Raw genomic sequence first — 17,196 nt, 5'->3', positions numbered from 1 at the left:
CTCGGCTGAGCTCCAATCTATGGTCCCACCACTAAACTTTCACAAGAAACACCCGTCTAGCAGAAATCACTATCAATAATTTCCCCCACTCTTTATCTGTGCCTAAATCTAAAGATAGATTCCATGAGCAAAGCTTCTTTCTTAGAACTGCACGCCTATGGAATTGTCTTCCGTTTTCCTGCTTTCCAGCTGATTACAATATCGTTGTCTTCAAGTCTAACGTAAACAAGTTTTGATGAGCCTTTCCATATAAGTTAAAAAATTCACCAAATTTCCATTACTAACGATTACTATATTGTCTATTTTATACTGTACACTCTTTAACTCTTATCCTCGAGTTGCCTTAAGGCCTTGATAAGTGGTGATGCCCATGTAAAAAAAAATTATCAACGGCTTTTGATAGGGTATGGGATAAAGATCCACGCGAGAAGATATCCAGCTACGAAATAGCAGGAAATATCTTTTCAATTATGAAATTATTTCTATCGAATAGGTTTATAAGAGTAGTGGTTGATGAGCAAAAATCAGAAGCTCATGGTAATTATGTGGCGTCCCGCGGAGTTCAATCTTAAACGCAACTCTCTTCCTGGTCTTCATCAACGATCTCCCAAATCACATTCTTAGATCATTCATAGACATTTATGCAGACGGCATTACCATCTATGACAACACTTACAAAACCGGAAATGACCAAGATACCTCTGATTCCCTCTCTCCACTGATCTTGGGCACGTGGTTCAATGGGGGAAAAGGTGGCTGGTTATTTTAAATGATCTAAAACCAAGCTCCTTCATTTCCATCATTAACGCTCTGACTTTCATCTACCCCCAACTGAAATGAATGGCTTTCGTCTTGAGGACACTCCATGTTTTGACAAGCTACTTGGTTTGAAATTCACTCTTGATCTGAAATGGAACACATACATCAAATCTGTTGCCAATGTCGCTGGGAAAATGGTTGGATCATTCCACCGCTCTAATAAATATCTCACTTCCGATCCAATCCTCTTCCTGTATAAGAGCCAGGTACATTTTAGGATGGAGTACTGTTGCCACATCTGGACAGAAGCTGCTCGGAGCACTTCACCTTGCCTTGACAGAGCACAAAACCGAATTCATGACCTAATGCTCTTTTCTCCTCTCTGCAATCTCTTCCCCACATAAGAGACGTTGCGAGCTTGTCTCTGCTCTGTTGTTATTTTCGTGGCAAAAACTCGTCTGAGCTTACATATATTACCTCCTCCCCTCTTGTCAATCTTTCGCAAAAAAAAAAAAAATAATAAAACTCGTCTAGCCAAAACCACTATGAATAATTTCTCCCACTCTCTATCAGTGCCTAAACCTAAACGTGGATTCCATGAACAAATGTTCTTTTCTCGAACTGCCCGACTGTGAAATACTGTTCCGCTGGTCTGATTTCCAGCTGATTACAATATTGTCGACTTCAAGTTCAACGTAAACAAGTTTTTTGTTGAATCGTCATCTTAAATAATTTAATCATACCAAATTTCTATTACTACGTACCGTACACAGCATAACCCTTACCCTCGAGCGGCCTCTGGGCCTTGATAAGTGGCAACCCCTTTGTAAAAAAATAAAATAAAAAATACATTTTATCCAAGATATAATACTACGCATATAATATGGTTTTATTCACAGAATATCAGAACGCATACAGGTTTGCTCTTAGGAGATAACACTACGAATGTGATATCGTTTGATTTCGAGAATAAAACTACGTATATATTAAGGTTTGATGGCAGAGATAACACTGTGCATGTAACATCGTTTGATTTCAGGGATAAAAATACGTCTATGATCAGATTTGACGGAAGAGATAATACTACGCATACAATATCGTTTGACTCAAGGGATAAAACTACGTATATACGCAGGGTTTGATGAAAGAGATAACACTACGTATATAATGTGGTTGGATTCAAAAGATTACATTCTGCATATAATTTTTCGGCATTCAGTACCGATGTCTTCTTGCAAGTAAATTAAATTAAGAATTTAAGTATCTATTTATCCTTCTCCAATGCATCGTATAGTATATTGATTAGGCACCGCCAAAACTGGGGGGGCAGGTCAGTACTTTTTGACGGACCGTCTTTTTAAAAATCTACCAAAAATCAGGTAATTATCCGATCAATACGAAATTTTCAGCGATTATTAGGAGAAGAATGAACTTTATAACAGTGTACTTATTTTTCATAAACGATATTTATATATATATATTTTTTTGCTTACAAAACCCCCCCTTGTTTTGAAGTGGGAACAAATATGCTTAAAATAATCATCTGAAACTGAACAAAACATATTGTGTTGTTGTAAGGGACAGAATTATAGATTAAAAAAAAAAAAAAAAAAAATTGTTTGCATACCTTATTTTGACGTCTGAATATCAGAACTTCGATTGTGTTTAATTATCCCGCTTTTGAGTTTTGAAGTGTGAAATTCGGTGAATATGTTAAGTAAAATAATTAATTTAAGTTAAGCAAAACAAAAAAAAAAATTGTTTATATTTATACGAAAAAAGCCATTTTAAAATTTTTGATAAATAAATTAACAATTTTTTTTTAGCGAGCCGAATAATGCATGACCATTATTAAACAGAGCATGCTTTGAATAATCGATACAAAAAAAAAAATTCGATAAATATTGTGCCCTTTGTGTTAAAAATAGCATCATTTTTTTCGATCTCGTTTGAAAACGTTTGCCGCCTTTCGACTACGGTGGACCAAAAGCGCTGAAATAATTTTTTTTTATTCTGCTTTAAATTGCCCCCTTCCCCCATTTTGGGGAGCCTGGCCCCCACACACATACACATTAAAAACCAAACTCATACAAATGGTCACCCATCTGGTACTGGCCAGCCTCAGCTTAATAATACATTGAAATTTTCGTCACTGAAAAATAAGTTTTTTTGGCCTGTTTAGTCTTCCATAGTTTTCGTCTCATCGAAAGAAAACGTAAACAGAGTCGATCTGAACTCTTCGGCGACGCGAAATATCTGGTTACATATATGAATAAGTGGAATTATTTGAAATTCAGGTACTTATATTATAATATTTTTGCATATTCTCTTAGAAAATCATCCTAAATCTTAGTTAGACAATAAATGAATAAATAAATTATTTCAAAAACCCTTTTTTTTAAATATTTAAATACGTTTTTTGTGCAAGACAAAAAATAACAATTGTTAACTTTTTGGGAAAATTTAACATTTAAAATTGAATTAAAAATAGTAGAAAAAGTTTTACATTATTCTGTTTTCTATATGATAAAATTCAGGGTTTTATCTTTCTGGAAAAAAAAAGTTACTCAGAAATAATGGATTTTAATAAATGTAATTTAGTTTTAAAAAACAACAACAACTTGATTTTGCGGCCATTTTTGGCGGTGCCTAATATTGATACTTTATGGCTGACTGGGATAGCTTTCGAACATTTATATCAGATCTACCTCTGTGTTCCATGTTTAAAAAGAATCAGACCTGACTACATGATTAATTGTCGGTATAGACCGCTTCATACCCTCCAAAAAATTCCAGCAAAAACCTAACAGCAAGTCGTAGTTCTCTCCAAAAGGTGCCATTGCGACAAGAAAGCACTTTTTCCATTGGTTCCAACGTAATAAATGTACTGAGGCTAAAGCCGCCTGCAGGACTGCCAACAACCACTGTAAAGGAGTGAAAAAGAACACGACAGAGTTGTATGCTCGATTCGTCAAGCTCAAAGTAGCTGAGCAGCGGTTTGGTTCTTGTGAGTTTTGGCAAATAACAAACAGGGTTCTGAACCGAAGCGTGCACTCTACTCCAACCATCATCTATGGACCTGAGTTAAGCATCAGACAAAGCAAAATTCTTTCTTAATAACCTTGCAGCAAATTCTACCCTATGCAATCAGGACCGCCTACCCCTTCCTCGTATTTCCTGCACTGTTTGAAAACACGCTATGCGACATACAAATAACTGTGCGTGATGTCGCCAAGTTTATCAAAAATCTGGATTCCAGTAAAGCAACTGCCCCCGACAGCATTCCAATTATAGTGCTCAAAAAGCTTCAACCAGAACTAGCTCCCATACTTTCAAAGCTGTTTAAGCGTTGTCTTAAGGACAAATGCATCCCAACAACCAGGTAAACCTCATCAATATGTCCCATATTGAAAAAAATTCAGGTGATCGCTCATCTCCCTCTTAATATAGACCAATCAGTCTCCTGTGCGTCAGAAGTTACTGGAATCTGTGTTAAATAGAGGAGTAGAAAACCACCTAGGCAAAAAAAACGACCTTAATGACATGCAATATGGTTTCCGTTCTGCTAGATCTACAGCAGATGTGCTAACATTAATATCTCATAGGATTAGGGATTCTCTGGACGGAGGCTTCATTTCTGTGGTAATTGTTCTTGACAATCAAAGGCCTTTGATAGGATATGACATAAAGATCTACTCCACAAAATCTCCACCTACGGTATAGCTGGAAATATCCTTTCAATTTTTAAATCATTTCTCTCTGATAGGTTCATATGATCGGCAGAAATCAGAAGATCACAGTATTAGTATGGCGTCCCTCAGGGGTCCATCCTGGGTCCAAGTCTCTTCCTGATCTTCATCAAGGATCTCTCAAATCGCATTCCAAGATTATTCATAGACATTTATGTAGACGACACTACCATCTATTTCAACACTTCAAAGACCGGAAATGACTAAAATCTCTCTCTCTCTCTCTCTCTCTCTCTCTCTCTCTCTCTCTCTCTCTCTCTCTCTCTCTCTCTCTCCACTAATCTTGAGCATGTAGTACAATGGGAAGAGGTGGCTGGTTGATTTTAATTTATCTAAAACCAAGCATCTATTTTTACATCATCAACGCTCTGATCCCTGCCTAGCATCAATTGAAATGAATAGTTCTCATCTTGAGGAGGCTCCATGTTTTGACAAGCTTCTGCGTCTGACTTTTACTTCTGATCTGATATGGAACACGTCCATCAAATCCATTGCCATGGCTGCTGGTAAAATGGTGGGATCGTTCTACCGCTCTTGTAGATATTTCACTGCTGATGCAATTCTCTACCTGTATAAGAGCCAAGTACATCCAAGGATGCAGTATTGTTGTCACACCTGGGCAGGACCTGCTAGAAGCAGCTTATCCTGCCTTGACAGAGTCCAAAATAGACTTCATAGCCCAGTGGGGGATGCCCTTTGCTCTTCCGCAGACGAGATGTTGCGAGTCTGTCTCTGCTTTATCGTCATTTTCATGGCAGGTGCTCGTCTTAGCTCCAATCTATGGTCCCCCTTTCCCTGACTATCACGAAAAATACTCGTCTAGTTGAAACCACCATCAATAATTTCCCCCACTTATTATCTTTGCCTAAACCTAAACGTAAATTCCATGAACAAAGTTTATTTCTTAGAATTGCTTGACTGTGGATCTCTATTTCGTTTTCTTGCTTTCCAGCTGACTATAATATTGTCGTCTTCAAATCCAACGGGAACAAGTTCTTGATGAGCCGTTCCCCTTAAGTAATCCAATTTACCAAATTCCCACTACTAACGATTACTACCATATTCTCCCATTGACTACCATACACTCATTAACCTTTGGTCCTTGATAACTGGTGACCTCTTTGTAGAATTCATTTCGAACTTCATCTGGATTAAAGCCCGTACGTTTTGGTTAACGCTGAGTTTGAGCTTCGTGGGATCGTGCAACCAACTTGACATATCTGAAAGCTTCGATAGTCTTTTTAATCGTGTGATGTAACACGTTATGGTAACGATTAGGATTAGACCGGGGGACACGTGACTGGCCACAACTGGCATGCGCCTGCTGCAAGAAAACAGTGGCCACGCACGGCGCGACCTTGGAACCATTGGATTTTCAGGTGAGGGTCGCGATTGTTCAGATTAGACGCTGTGGACAGTCTATAATAGCTGAATTTAATACGTGTGATTCTTGTTCAAAGATCAGTTGATTTTTATACGCCATTCTTACCGTACCGAAGATTCGTTCCCGACAATCTATTCAATGAAGGTGAGTCATTGTGACTGATGGTGACCTTCTTTTGTGGTGTTGAGTTATGGTTCTGGGTAATCCTAGGGGATCTAGCCTCCCAAGCCTTGCCTCTTCTCTTTAGGGTGGAGTAAGTTTATTGTTTACAGCCTGGGGCGCGCGCTGACCAAGGAATGCCAACCATATTGCCCATGCATTTTTTGTAGGACCATAGTGCTTTTCACTACATGCACATTTATTCACCAAATAATGAGGATAGGCAGAACTCAAAACATTTTCTTAGATGAAATCCATTTAAAGAAAAACGATTAGCTTCAAAACAAATTATGTAATCAATTTTTTAAATCTAACGAATGAGGTATATATATATATATATATATATATATATATATATATATACACTTATAGATGCAAATATATACACTTATAGATACACATATATATGTATATATACATATATATATACGTATATATACATATATATACGCATGTATGCATATATATATATACGTATATACACATATATACGTATATACATATATATATATATGCATATACACATATATATATACGTAAATGCACATATATATGCGTATATACACATATACATATATATGTATATACACACATATATGTATATACACATACATATATATACGTATACACACATATATATACGTATATATAGATATATATATGTGTGTGTGTGTGTGTACATACATATACAATGATAAGGATCGTCACTTCTTGACAGAAGAAGAGAATTTTATAATATATATATATATATATACATTTATACACACATGCATATATGCATGTGGCTATGTGATCGATGCATTTTCTATCTTCTGTGGGAACGAAGGTGGCTCTTCAGACCATCCCTGCTCTTACACAGTCTATTACAGAGGTCAGACTGTAGCTGAGATTGAGAGACATCAACCGGTACTGCCTTACTGTGGACATTCATGTGACGCTTCAGACCTCCACTTGATTTGCAGACTATAGAGCAAATAGAACATCTGCGTTAAACAAGCATTCAATGATAAACAAATCTTGATTGCTTCCCTGTGCGATTCCAACATAGTCATTTTAAAACCAAATGTCAATAAATAGAACATCTGCGGTAAACAAGCGTTCAATGATAAACAAATCTTGATTGCTTCCCTGTGCGATTCCAACATAGTCATGTTAAAACCAAATGTCAATAAATAGAACATCTGCGGTAAACAAGCGTTCAATGATAAACAAATCTTGATTGCTTCCCTGTGCGATTCCAACATAGTCATTTTAAAACCAAATGTCAATGAATACTTGTCATAAACCTTTCTGATAAGTAATCAAATTTTATTTATTTTATACATTATTTTTCAAACCCTCTCATGATACTCTTCATCATTCAACTGAAAATCTAGCAGTGTCATTAGCACTTATCATTGAGCGGCTTTTGGCTTTTATTTTGAATATCCGCCGAATGTATCGGAAAAGAATGACAACAAAACTGATGTATATAAATATGGTGGTTGATTCTCTCATCGAAGACGATGAATGAGGGTTCAGTATGCAATCTTCCGCAGCTCCCAAGATCTGTGACACCACATGCGTAATTGCAATCCTGTAGACGTCCGGCACACTCCTCCGCAGATGGTGAACTTTCATATGCTCGTAGGTCAAAGATGCCTTCTCGAATGAACAGATAACCCTGCTTTGCTGCGTGCTCTGAAGCCACAATGGCATACATATTCATTTTTAGGTGGATGTTTCTTATGTTTTGCCTTCATATTTGCACGAAGGGTGTCCCTATGACAAAGGCGGTTATGTTCAAATTCTTTGGTTCCCAGGAAACACGTCTTCCTCCATTTTCTGCGATCCTCTGCTGCACTCTCCCAGGAACTCAGAGAAATTCCACAACGTTTCAGGTTGTCTTTTAGTTTATCTTTGTAACGAAGCAGGGGACGCCCTATTGGACGGAAAGAATTTGTCAGTTGCCCATAAAAAAAGTTGCTTAGGAACTCTTGAGTCATCCATTCTTACAAGATGACCTGACCACCGCATTTGTATCCTGATCAAAAATGATATAAATATATATATATATATATATATATATAAATACAATTATCCATCTTTATTGTCGGTGATGAGGGGTTAGTGAGCAGGAGGGACGTACGCCATTTGATCGAATGGTTTTCTCATATCAGATCGCCAGTTGACTTTTGATTTTACGTTAGGTTTAGTTTGTATAATACTTTGTGGCACACACGCATTATACCTGCATAATCACTAGGATTTTTATTTAGGAACGAAGTATTTCTATTTACAATTAACCTATGTGAGTAGGATAAACTTTTCAAGTAATTTTTAATCAGTCAACAATTATTTTATTTCCGACAATCAACCCTGTTGCGTTTTCTGTCTTGCCAGAAATGTAACTGGGTCAAATGCGCTATATTCGTGAGAAGAGACATTTTCAGTAGATTTACACTTCAATTTTTTGTTCTCGATTAGTGGAGGAGACTGAGACAATTTTCATTTTTTTTTCTTCCCCCTACATTGAAAAATGATCTTGGTGTCTAACTCTGTCCTCGTGGGGAGGCAAAGTAAATAGTAACTCATAAGTAAAAGTTGATTTATGTAATGGCAAAATCAAATGCAAAAACAAATGAGAAAATTAAGATGTTCTACTTGGACCCTGTTTGTCTCGGCTGAACTTTGGATGTCGGTGGATTTCGGCGATTGTCTTCTGCTTGCCTTTTAATTTTTGCGTATTTCCAATGTAAGCTTTTGGGGGCAATTTGTTTTTATGACTGCAAATAAAAAATACAATATTAGAATATTGCAATACAGAGTTGATTTATATATATATATATATATATATATATATATTATATTATATTATATATATACATGCATATATATATATGTTATATATATACATACATATATTATATATATACACATACATATATACTTGTCTGTATTTTTTAGATGAGTTGTTTTCATTAATTGACTGACTGGTTGTTATTGTCACAACATTTCGGCCGAACGGTTTGTTAGGAGTCTCGACCCCAACCCTTTATTATTATTACGGGGGTACCGTGTTCGGACTCCAGCTAGGCTTTGGGACATAGTTGCTGATTCTCTGTTTTTTAATGTTACTTTTTTCACAGGATTGAACTCAGCACCTTTGGGTAACTGTAAACTTTGATACAACGTCTAGGACCACTCGGCCATATGTCACTAATTCTTAGTTGGTTTTTGTTAATGTTAAACCTATGTTGTTATTCAAGGTTTTCTCTCTCTATCAGAGGTGTCCAAATTGCATTCAGCTCTATGCTTGGTTTGCTCAGTAGGTTGTTATGTCCGAGCATGTGAGCTGTTTCTTTAAGTTTTCTCACTTTCCAGTGGGTCTCTCTGTTTATTATTTTTACTTCATCCCATAGGGGGCGATGATCCCCCCTCTCCATCCAGACATGGTTGGCTATACCCGATTTTTCCGTCTCCCCTTTAGTTACCGCTTTTCGGTGTTCTTCCACCCTTACTTTAAGGGGGCAGCATGTTTCACCCTTGTAAACCTTTCTGCAACTGCATGGGATGGAGTATATGCAGTTTTTGGTCATGTTCTCATCCATGCGGGGCTTTACTCGTACCAGGTGTCGTCTGAGTGTTGACTCGCTTTTGAATACCGTCCTGATGTTGTAGGGGGCACATATTCTCTGAATCTTTTCGGAGATGCCTCGTATGTATGGTAGGCAGACCGTTGGAGGTTTTTGGGTTTCATTCTCCTCTCTTATACTATTAACACGTCTGGTGGATAGTATGTTATCGGGGTAGTTGTTACGACGGAGGGTATTCTTCAACCTGACCATTTCTTGGTGGTATGTAATGGTGTCGCTACTTATTGTCTCTGCTCGATGTTGTAAGCAGCGTGCGATTCCATGTTTGATACTGTATGGGTGATGGGAGTTGAAGTTTAGGTATTGTCCGGTGAAGGTAGGCTTGCGATATACGGATGTCTTAAACCCATGCTCTGTGCGTGATATGAGTATATCAAGGAAGGCCATCAGTTCCGTGAAGTGGGCAGAATTCTTTACATGTGTTGCTGACTTGCCTGCTAATGGGTTTATTATATCCACAAGGTACCTGCTCAGTGGGTGGCATGCTGAGCCTCGGCAGCTCACTATGGGTCTGAGTGGAATACCGTCTTTGTGTATCTTGGGGAGACAGTACATATGTGGTAGCTTACTGTAATGCTGGACCAGCTGTCTATATCTCATCGGAGCGATGGAGAAAGAAAAAGATAACCAACTGGCCTTCCTTGATATACTCATATCACGCACAGAGCATGGGTTTAAGACATATATATATTGACGGTATTCAAAAGCGAGTCAACACTCAGACGACACCTGGTACGAGTAAAGCCCCGCATGGATGAGAACATGACCAAAAACTGCATATACTCCATCCCATGCAGTTGCAGAAAGGTTTACAAGGGTGAAACATGCTGCCCCCTTAAAGTAAGGGTGGAAGAACACCGAAAAGCGGTAACTAAAGGGGAGACGGAAAAATCGGGTATAGCCAACCATGTCTGGATGGAGAGGGGGGATCATCGCCCCCTATGGGATGAAGTAAAAATAATAAACAGAGAGACCCACTGGAAAGTGAGAAAACTTAAAGAAACAGCTCACATGCTCGGACATAACAACCTACTGAGCAAACCAAGCATAGAGCTGAATGCAATTTGGACACCTCTGATAGAGAGAGAAAACCTTGAATAACAACATAGGTTTAACATTAACAAAAACCAACTAAGAATTAGTGACATATGGCCGAGTGGTCCTAGACGTTGTATCAAAGTTTACAGTTACCCAAAGGTGCTGAGTTCAATCCTGTGAAAAAAGTAACATTAAAAAACAGAGAATCAGCAACTATGTCCCAAAGCCTAGCTGGAGTCCGAACACGGTACCCCCGTAATAATAATAAGGGGGTGGGTTCGAGACTCCTAACAAACCGTTCACCTGACGAAGGCCGGAGGGCAAAACGGCCGAAACGTTGTGACAATAACAACCAAGATGAGGAAGTCAGTCCAACAATCTCAATTAATATATATACATACATACATATATATACATATATATGTACATATATATATTATATTATATATATTATATATATGCATATATATATATATGTTATATATATACATACATATATTATATATATACATACATATATTATATATATACATACATATATTATATATATATACATAAATATATATATATACATACATATATATATACATACATATATACATATATATAAATACATATATACATGTATATACATATATATATATACATATATATACATATATATATATGATATATAGATATATATACATATATATATACATATATATATATATATATATATATATATATATATATATATATACACATACATAGTAAGTTATAAAATGCATGCCTGAAGAGTCCTAGAGTGGATGAAACGCGGAATATCCAGTGTAGCTTAATCGCCATATACATTTTATAACTTACTAACTAGCTCTACCTACGTATTGAGCACTTTTGAAGTAAATACTTAAAGTTTACGCATAAATCTATACTTTCGTATATTAATTTTATGTGAGTAAATTAAGTAGTTATGCATACATATATATATACACATACATATATATATACATACATATACATATATACATACATCATATGCATACATATATATATATATATGTATATATATGTATATATGTATATATATATGTATATATATGTATATATGTATATATATATATATATATATATATATATATATATATATATATATATTATTTTAAGGGGATTAGAACAGGAGTCTAAGAGCAGAATATATTTTAATGTATTAGTAAATTCATTAATACAATTAAAATAAAGTAAAAGAAAACAGTACTCGTTGTAATGTAGATATATAATAAGCTCGATAGGCATATATATCTTAGAGCTATTTTAATATTAAGTAAGATGATTGATTATCTATAATTAAAATTAGAAATTAAAAATCGGTTTCATAAGGAAGAATAAACAAAATGTGATACCGATTTTTAATTTTTAATTTTAATTAGAAATTATCAATCATCTTACTCTCTCTCTCTCTCTCTCTCTATATATATATATATATATATATATATATATATATATATTCAGAATATTGAAATACAATAAATCTACTGGTGTGCAATTCCAGTGATTATCGCCCTTACAAAATATTATTGGATGTAATATTATATATAAGACAATCCCAGCTAAATAAAATTCCTCAATATACTAGATAGAGCAAATAAATCATAATTTAGGAATTTAAAATTTGTGATTTGAAAAAGTTGCATTTCAAATATAGAAATTTTATTATATGTAAGACAAAGAATACGGTATAGTAAAATATAGTTCCTTAACCCATGAGTTTTCGATGTTTATACATTTCCTCGGAGGAAAAATATTAGCAAATATTACAAAAGGTTTGCACCTAATTTGATATATATATATATATATATATATATATATATATATATATATATATATATATATATATATATATATATATATACTTGTTTATTGTTATATAAACATGCTCACATCCTGCTGCTACAAATAGCCACTTGTTTCAATCAAACAACAGATATCATCAGGCAGCGACTTGACTATTCAAAAAGTTCAATGAATAATCCATTATTCATTGAACTTTTGAAGTCAAGTCTATTATTATCTCGTATTATTTAGACGCATGGTTATTCGCCAGGACAACGTTGCCGTTGTATGCCAAGTGTATGTATTATTTTCGGAGTTACATTCTCCCGTAGAGAATTTGAATTTATACACTACATTGGTTTGTTCCAACGTGTTTATAGCCGGTCCGGATTTGTTTCTAACCACAAGGTTTTGTGTTCTAAACTTCTTGTAGTAGATAATAAATTTAATTTTAGAATTACTGTCAACAGGCGTCAAGTATTTACGTATGATTTTTTTTAATTGCGTTTTCTTCGATTCTGAAGTTAGGTGTCATTTGATTTTGATAAAATATATTAATGGATTTTGCATTGCGGTGTTGGCTAAAATTATTATTAGGGTTTTCAAGGGATTGTAGTATTCGTTTTATTTGTTCATTAACAATGTAATTAGGAAAATGATTATTGATGAGTTCTTGTTTAACGTTTTTTTAATTTCAATTAGTAATGCTTTTGTGGATATCATTTTAGCGCGATTTAATAAATTTTGTATTATGGCTATTTTGTACCTTTGTGGGCACTCGCTTTTAAAGTTCGGGAGGCTGGAGTTTATGCTCGTTGTTTTTTTATATACAAAAGTATTAAAAGTATTATTGGACGTATCAATAAGGACATCAAGAAATGAAACTTTATTATTATTATTATTATTATTATTATTATTATTATTATTATTATTATTATTATTATTATTATTATTATTATTATTTAACTCTACTGTAAATTTAAGGATCGAGTTTTTGGGGGTTTTTTTAAAGATACTGTAGTTGGTATATCTTTTCATTATTTTCAGTTAAAATAAGAATATCGTCCACATAGCATACATATAATGTGGGGGTGCTTTATATTATTTATAAATATTTTGTTTTTTAAATCAGCCATGTAAAATTCACTTAAAGTCGGTCCAAGGACTGATCCCATTGCCACTCCGTCTATTTGACTATATCTGTTACCGTTGGGGTCATAGAAGAGTACTTCTGTAATGCAGATTAATAATTTTTTTAATACTCTTTTATTAATTTTAAATGGTGGGAGTGACGCATTATTATAGATGTTCTTGATAATTATATCTATTGTTTCTACTACAGGTACATTTGTGAATAAACTTTCTACACTGAGAGAAGCAATTATATTGTTTTCTAGTTGCATTGATTTTAATATTTGCATTAGTTCATGTGTGGACTTAACACTATATTTGCTCGGAATATACGAGCTAATAAGTTCGTTTAATGTTTTTGTTAGATGATAGATGGGAGTAGCAATTTCGGATATGATGGATCGGAGTGGGAAATCAGGTTTATGTATCTTGACTGTGCCATATAGGTAACCAGGTTTATAGTCTCCAATTATTTTAGGGAGTTGATAATTACCAATTTGTGCATTACTAGCTGTAATTAGTTTATTGGCTTGCGTTTTAAGTGTATTTGTAGGATTTGTACTTTTTTTTTAATTTCGCATTATTATTAATAATATCTTTTTCGTTATAATCGGATTTGTTAAGAATGACAAAGATATTAAATTTATCAGCTTTTTTATAACTATATTAGCGGGGGTACCCGGCGTTGCCCGAGTGTTTGTTTCCGGGACGGGGGGGAGTTTTAAAAAATGTTATGGTAGGTAAGTAGGAAGGATCAAACCCGGAGTCATGAGTAATAGTGGGAAAATAAAGTGTGAAAAAAAACAAAAAAACATCTGCAACGTTAACAGTTCGGCCACCAAGAAAAGTCCATTCCAGTTGTTTAGGAAAAAAAAAAAAAAAAACGACTACGGTAGGTCGGCGCGAACGTGAAAATATAATGTGAATTGTCCAGCACGCTAACCACTACGCCACAGAGCACTGCAGCTTAGTTTAGTGATTTTAAATAACTTCACATGAAAGAACTACGAAGCCAAACCGGTGTTCTCTTCTCAACTGTTCCTTGTGAACGATCCCCAAACGGTGTTAAGTGGTGGCAGGGGGAGGAGGAATTTTTTAGAGAGAAAATATTTTACCACTTCCATTGATCTTAACCGATTTTGGCCGTGACTTCTCAGCAGAAAAAGTATAGAAATCTAAGATTATCGAGGAATTTGAGAAATAATAAGCCTATAACACACCTCAGATATTGTTCTGTCGTTTGTGCATATTATATTTGCATGAAATATCTTGATTTTTAATCCTATTAATGTCAAAATCAGACGGGAAAAATGAGTTCATTTTATTTATATATATATATATATATATATATATATAATATATATATATATATATATATATAAGAAGAAAGAAGAATAGAATAGAAGATAGATAGAAGAAGATAGATAGAAGAAGAAGAAAAAGAAGATAGAAGAAGAAAGAATAGAATAGAATAGAAGAAGATAGAAGATAGATAGAAAAGATAGAAGAAGAAGAAGAAGAAGAAGAAGAAGAAGAAGAAGAAGAAGAAGAAGAAGATAGATAGAATAGAAGAGAAGAAGAAGAGAAGAGAAGAAGAGATATTAGGATGGTTACGTAGTTCTTCGGCATCATTTTTTAAATCAGTTGTTAGTATTGAATTGTGCTTTTTATAATATCGAGTTTTTATGGCCTTTGCTAAAGAATGTCCCTTAACCCAGGGTGAGTGGTAATTTTGTTTTCTTTCTCTAGGTTAGTCAATGCGTTCATAGAGTAATTTTATCTCGGCTTTTTTTATTTTGATGCTTAAATTGTGCTGCAAGATGGCAATTAGGTCCAAGATTTTTAAAATATTTGTGTAAGCCCGTAATCAGAAAGATTAATATAAAATTGTGTGTCATTATGTAATATTTTTTTTACACGTTGGTCACCACTTATCAAGGCCCGGAAGCCACTCAGGGATAAGGGTTATTGCAAGTACAGTACGTTAGTGTGGAGATTTGATGAAGTGTTTACTTAAAGGGGCGGTTCATTTGGAATTTGTTAACGTTGGACTTGAAGACATCCAAGTTGTAGTCAGGTGGGAAGCAGGCAGACGGAACAGAGTTCCACAGGCGTGCAGTTCTAAGAAAGAAGCTTTGTTCATGGAATCCACGTTTGGATTTACGCACAGATAAAGAGTGGGGGAAATTTTTCACAGTGGATTCAGCTAGACGGGTGTTTTTCGTGAAAGATTGGCGAGGGGGGACCAGAGATTGGAGTACAGACGAGCACCTGCCATGGAAATAACGATAAAACAAGGATAGAGTTTAGTTTTTTTTAGGGGGGGGAGGTCAGTCGATGCGAGTGCTCATAATTAAAAGTGATGTCAGTAAGTCGTTGTTGGAGTTCAGTGTATTAGTCATTGGTAATGCGGTCCTTCAGTTTTTCTTCAAGTTCATGTAGTTCATTTGTATGTTTAAGAATTTATTCTTGGGCGTATATGTTTTTACATAAGCAGTAATATGTTGCTACACAGTCATAAGCATGTTTCGCTTAGCTAATTATCAGTTACTAGAGTCCTCCACAGGCGATACAGCTTATACGAACGTAAAGTTTGCAATGAAAAGAAAATATCAGATCTTCCTCGTCAATATATATATACATATATATAGTAAGTTATAAAACATATATGGCGATTAAGCTACACTGAATATTCCGCATAAGCCTGAAGAGTCCTAGAGTGGATGAAACACGGAATATTCAGTGTAGCTTAATCGTCATATATATTTCATAACTTATTAACTAGCTCTACCTACGTATTGAGCACTTTTGAAGTAAATACTTAAAGTTTACGCATAAATTTATACTTTCGTATATTAATTTGAGTAAATTAAGTAGTTATACATATATATATATATATATATATATATATATATATATATATATATATATATATAAGCGCACCTACGTAAAATCTCTAAAATATACTATGTAATATTCTTTCTCTCATACACACAGAGTGGCATATATATATATATATATATATATATATATATATATATATAAAAGAGAGAGAGAGTTGATAGATAGATAGATAGATAGATAGATAGATAGATAGATAGATAGATGCGGTTTGTGACATTTTAATTATTTTACTGAGGGTCACCTAAAAGCCACTCGAAGATAATGGTTAATGAGTGTCAGGCGGCCGGTGAGAAAATACCGTGATGATTGGTAATGGCGGAACTTGGGTAGCGGTTGTTTATTGAAGAGGATGGCTGAATATCGATTTAAAAACGGCCATGTTATAGTCAGCTGGAAAGCAGTCCTTCGATATTGTATTCCACAGGCGAGTATTCTAGAAGAGAAACTTTGCCAGTTATCCTAACTTAACGTTATATACTAGTGTATATATGTGTGTGCGCGCGCGGTGTTAACACATATAAAGAACAGTCAATCAATACGCGGAAAATAATGTACACCGACATTTCTTTTACAGACAAATAACATCTTTTTGTCGGTGTACATCAGGCCAAAAGGGAGAACATAC

At 34.8% G+C, this 17,196-nt stretch overlaps 1 protein-coding gene across 1 annotated transcript in view; it reads right to left on the bottom strand.

The window, feature by feature from the left end:
- The window catches only part of LOC145242607 (chymotrypsinogen B-like), a 91,680-nt gene that overhangs the window by 37,989 nt on the left and 36,495 nt on the right, over window positions 1-17,196 (bottom strand). The window contains exon 3 of the mRNA XM_080105719.1: window positions 8,695-8,816. Coding sequence (XP_079961845.1) covers window positions 8,695-8,816 — 122 coding nt within the window. The remainder of the gene's footprint in view (window positions 1-8,694; window positions 8,817-17,196) is intronic.

The sequence above is a fragment of the Euprymna scolopes genome, chromosome 21 (assembly GCF_053919585.1).
Source record: "Euprymna scolopes isolate OS-2025 chromosome 21, ASM5391958v1, whole genome shotgun sequence".
Classification (NCBI taxonomy): Eukaryota; Metazoa; Mollusca; class Cephalopoda; order Sepiida; family Sepiolidae; genus Euprymna; species Euprymna scolopes.
Note: the sequence above shows the minus strand (reverse complement) of the source record. Positions and strands in the feature narration are given on the sequence as shown.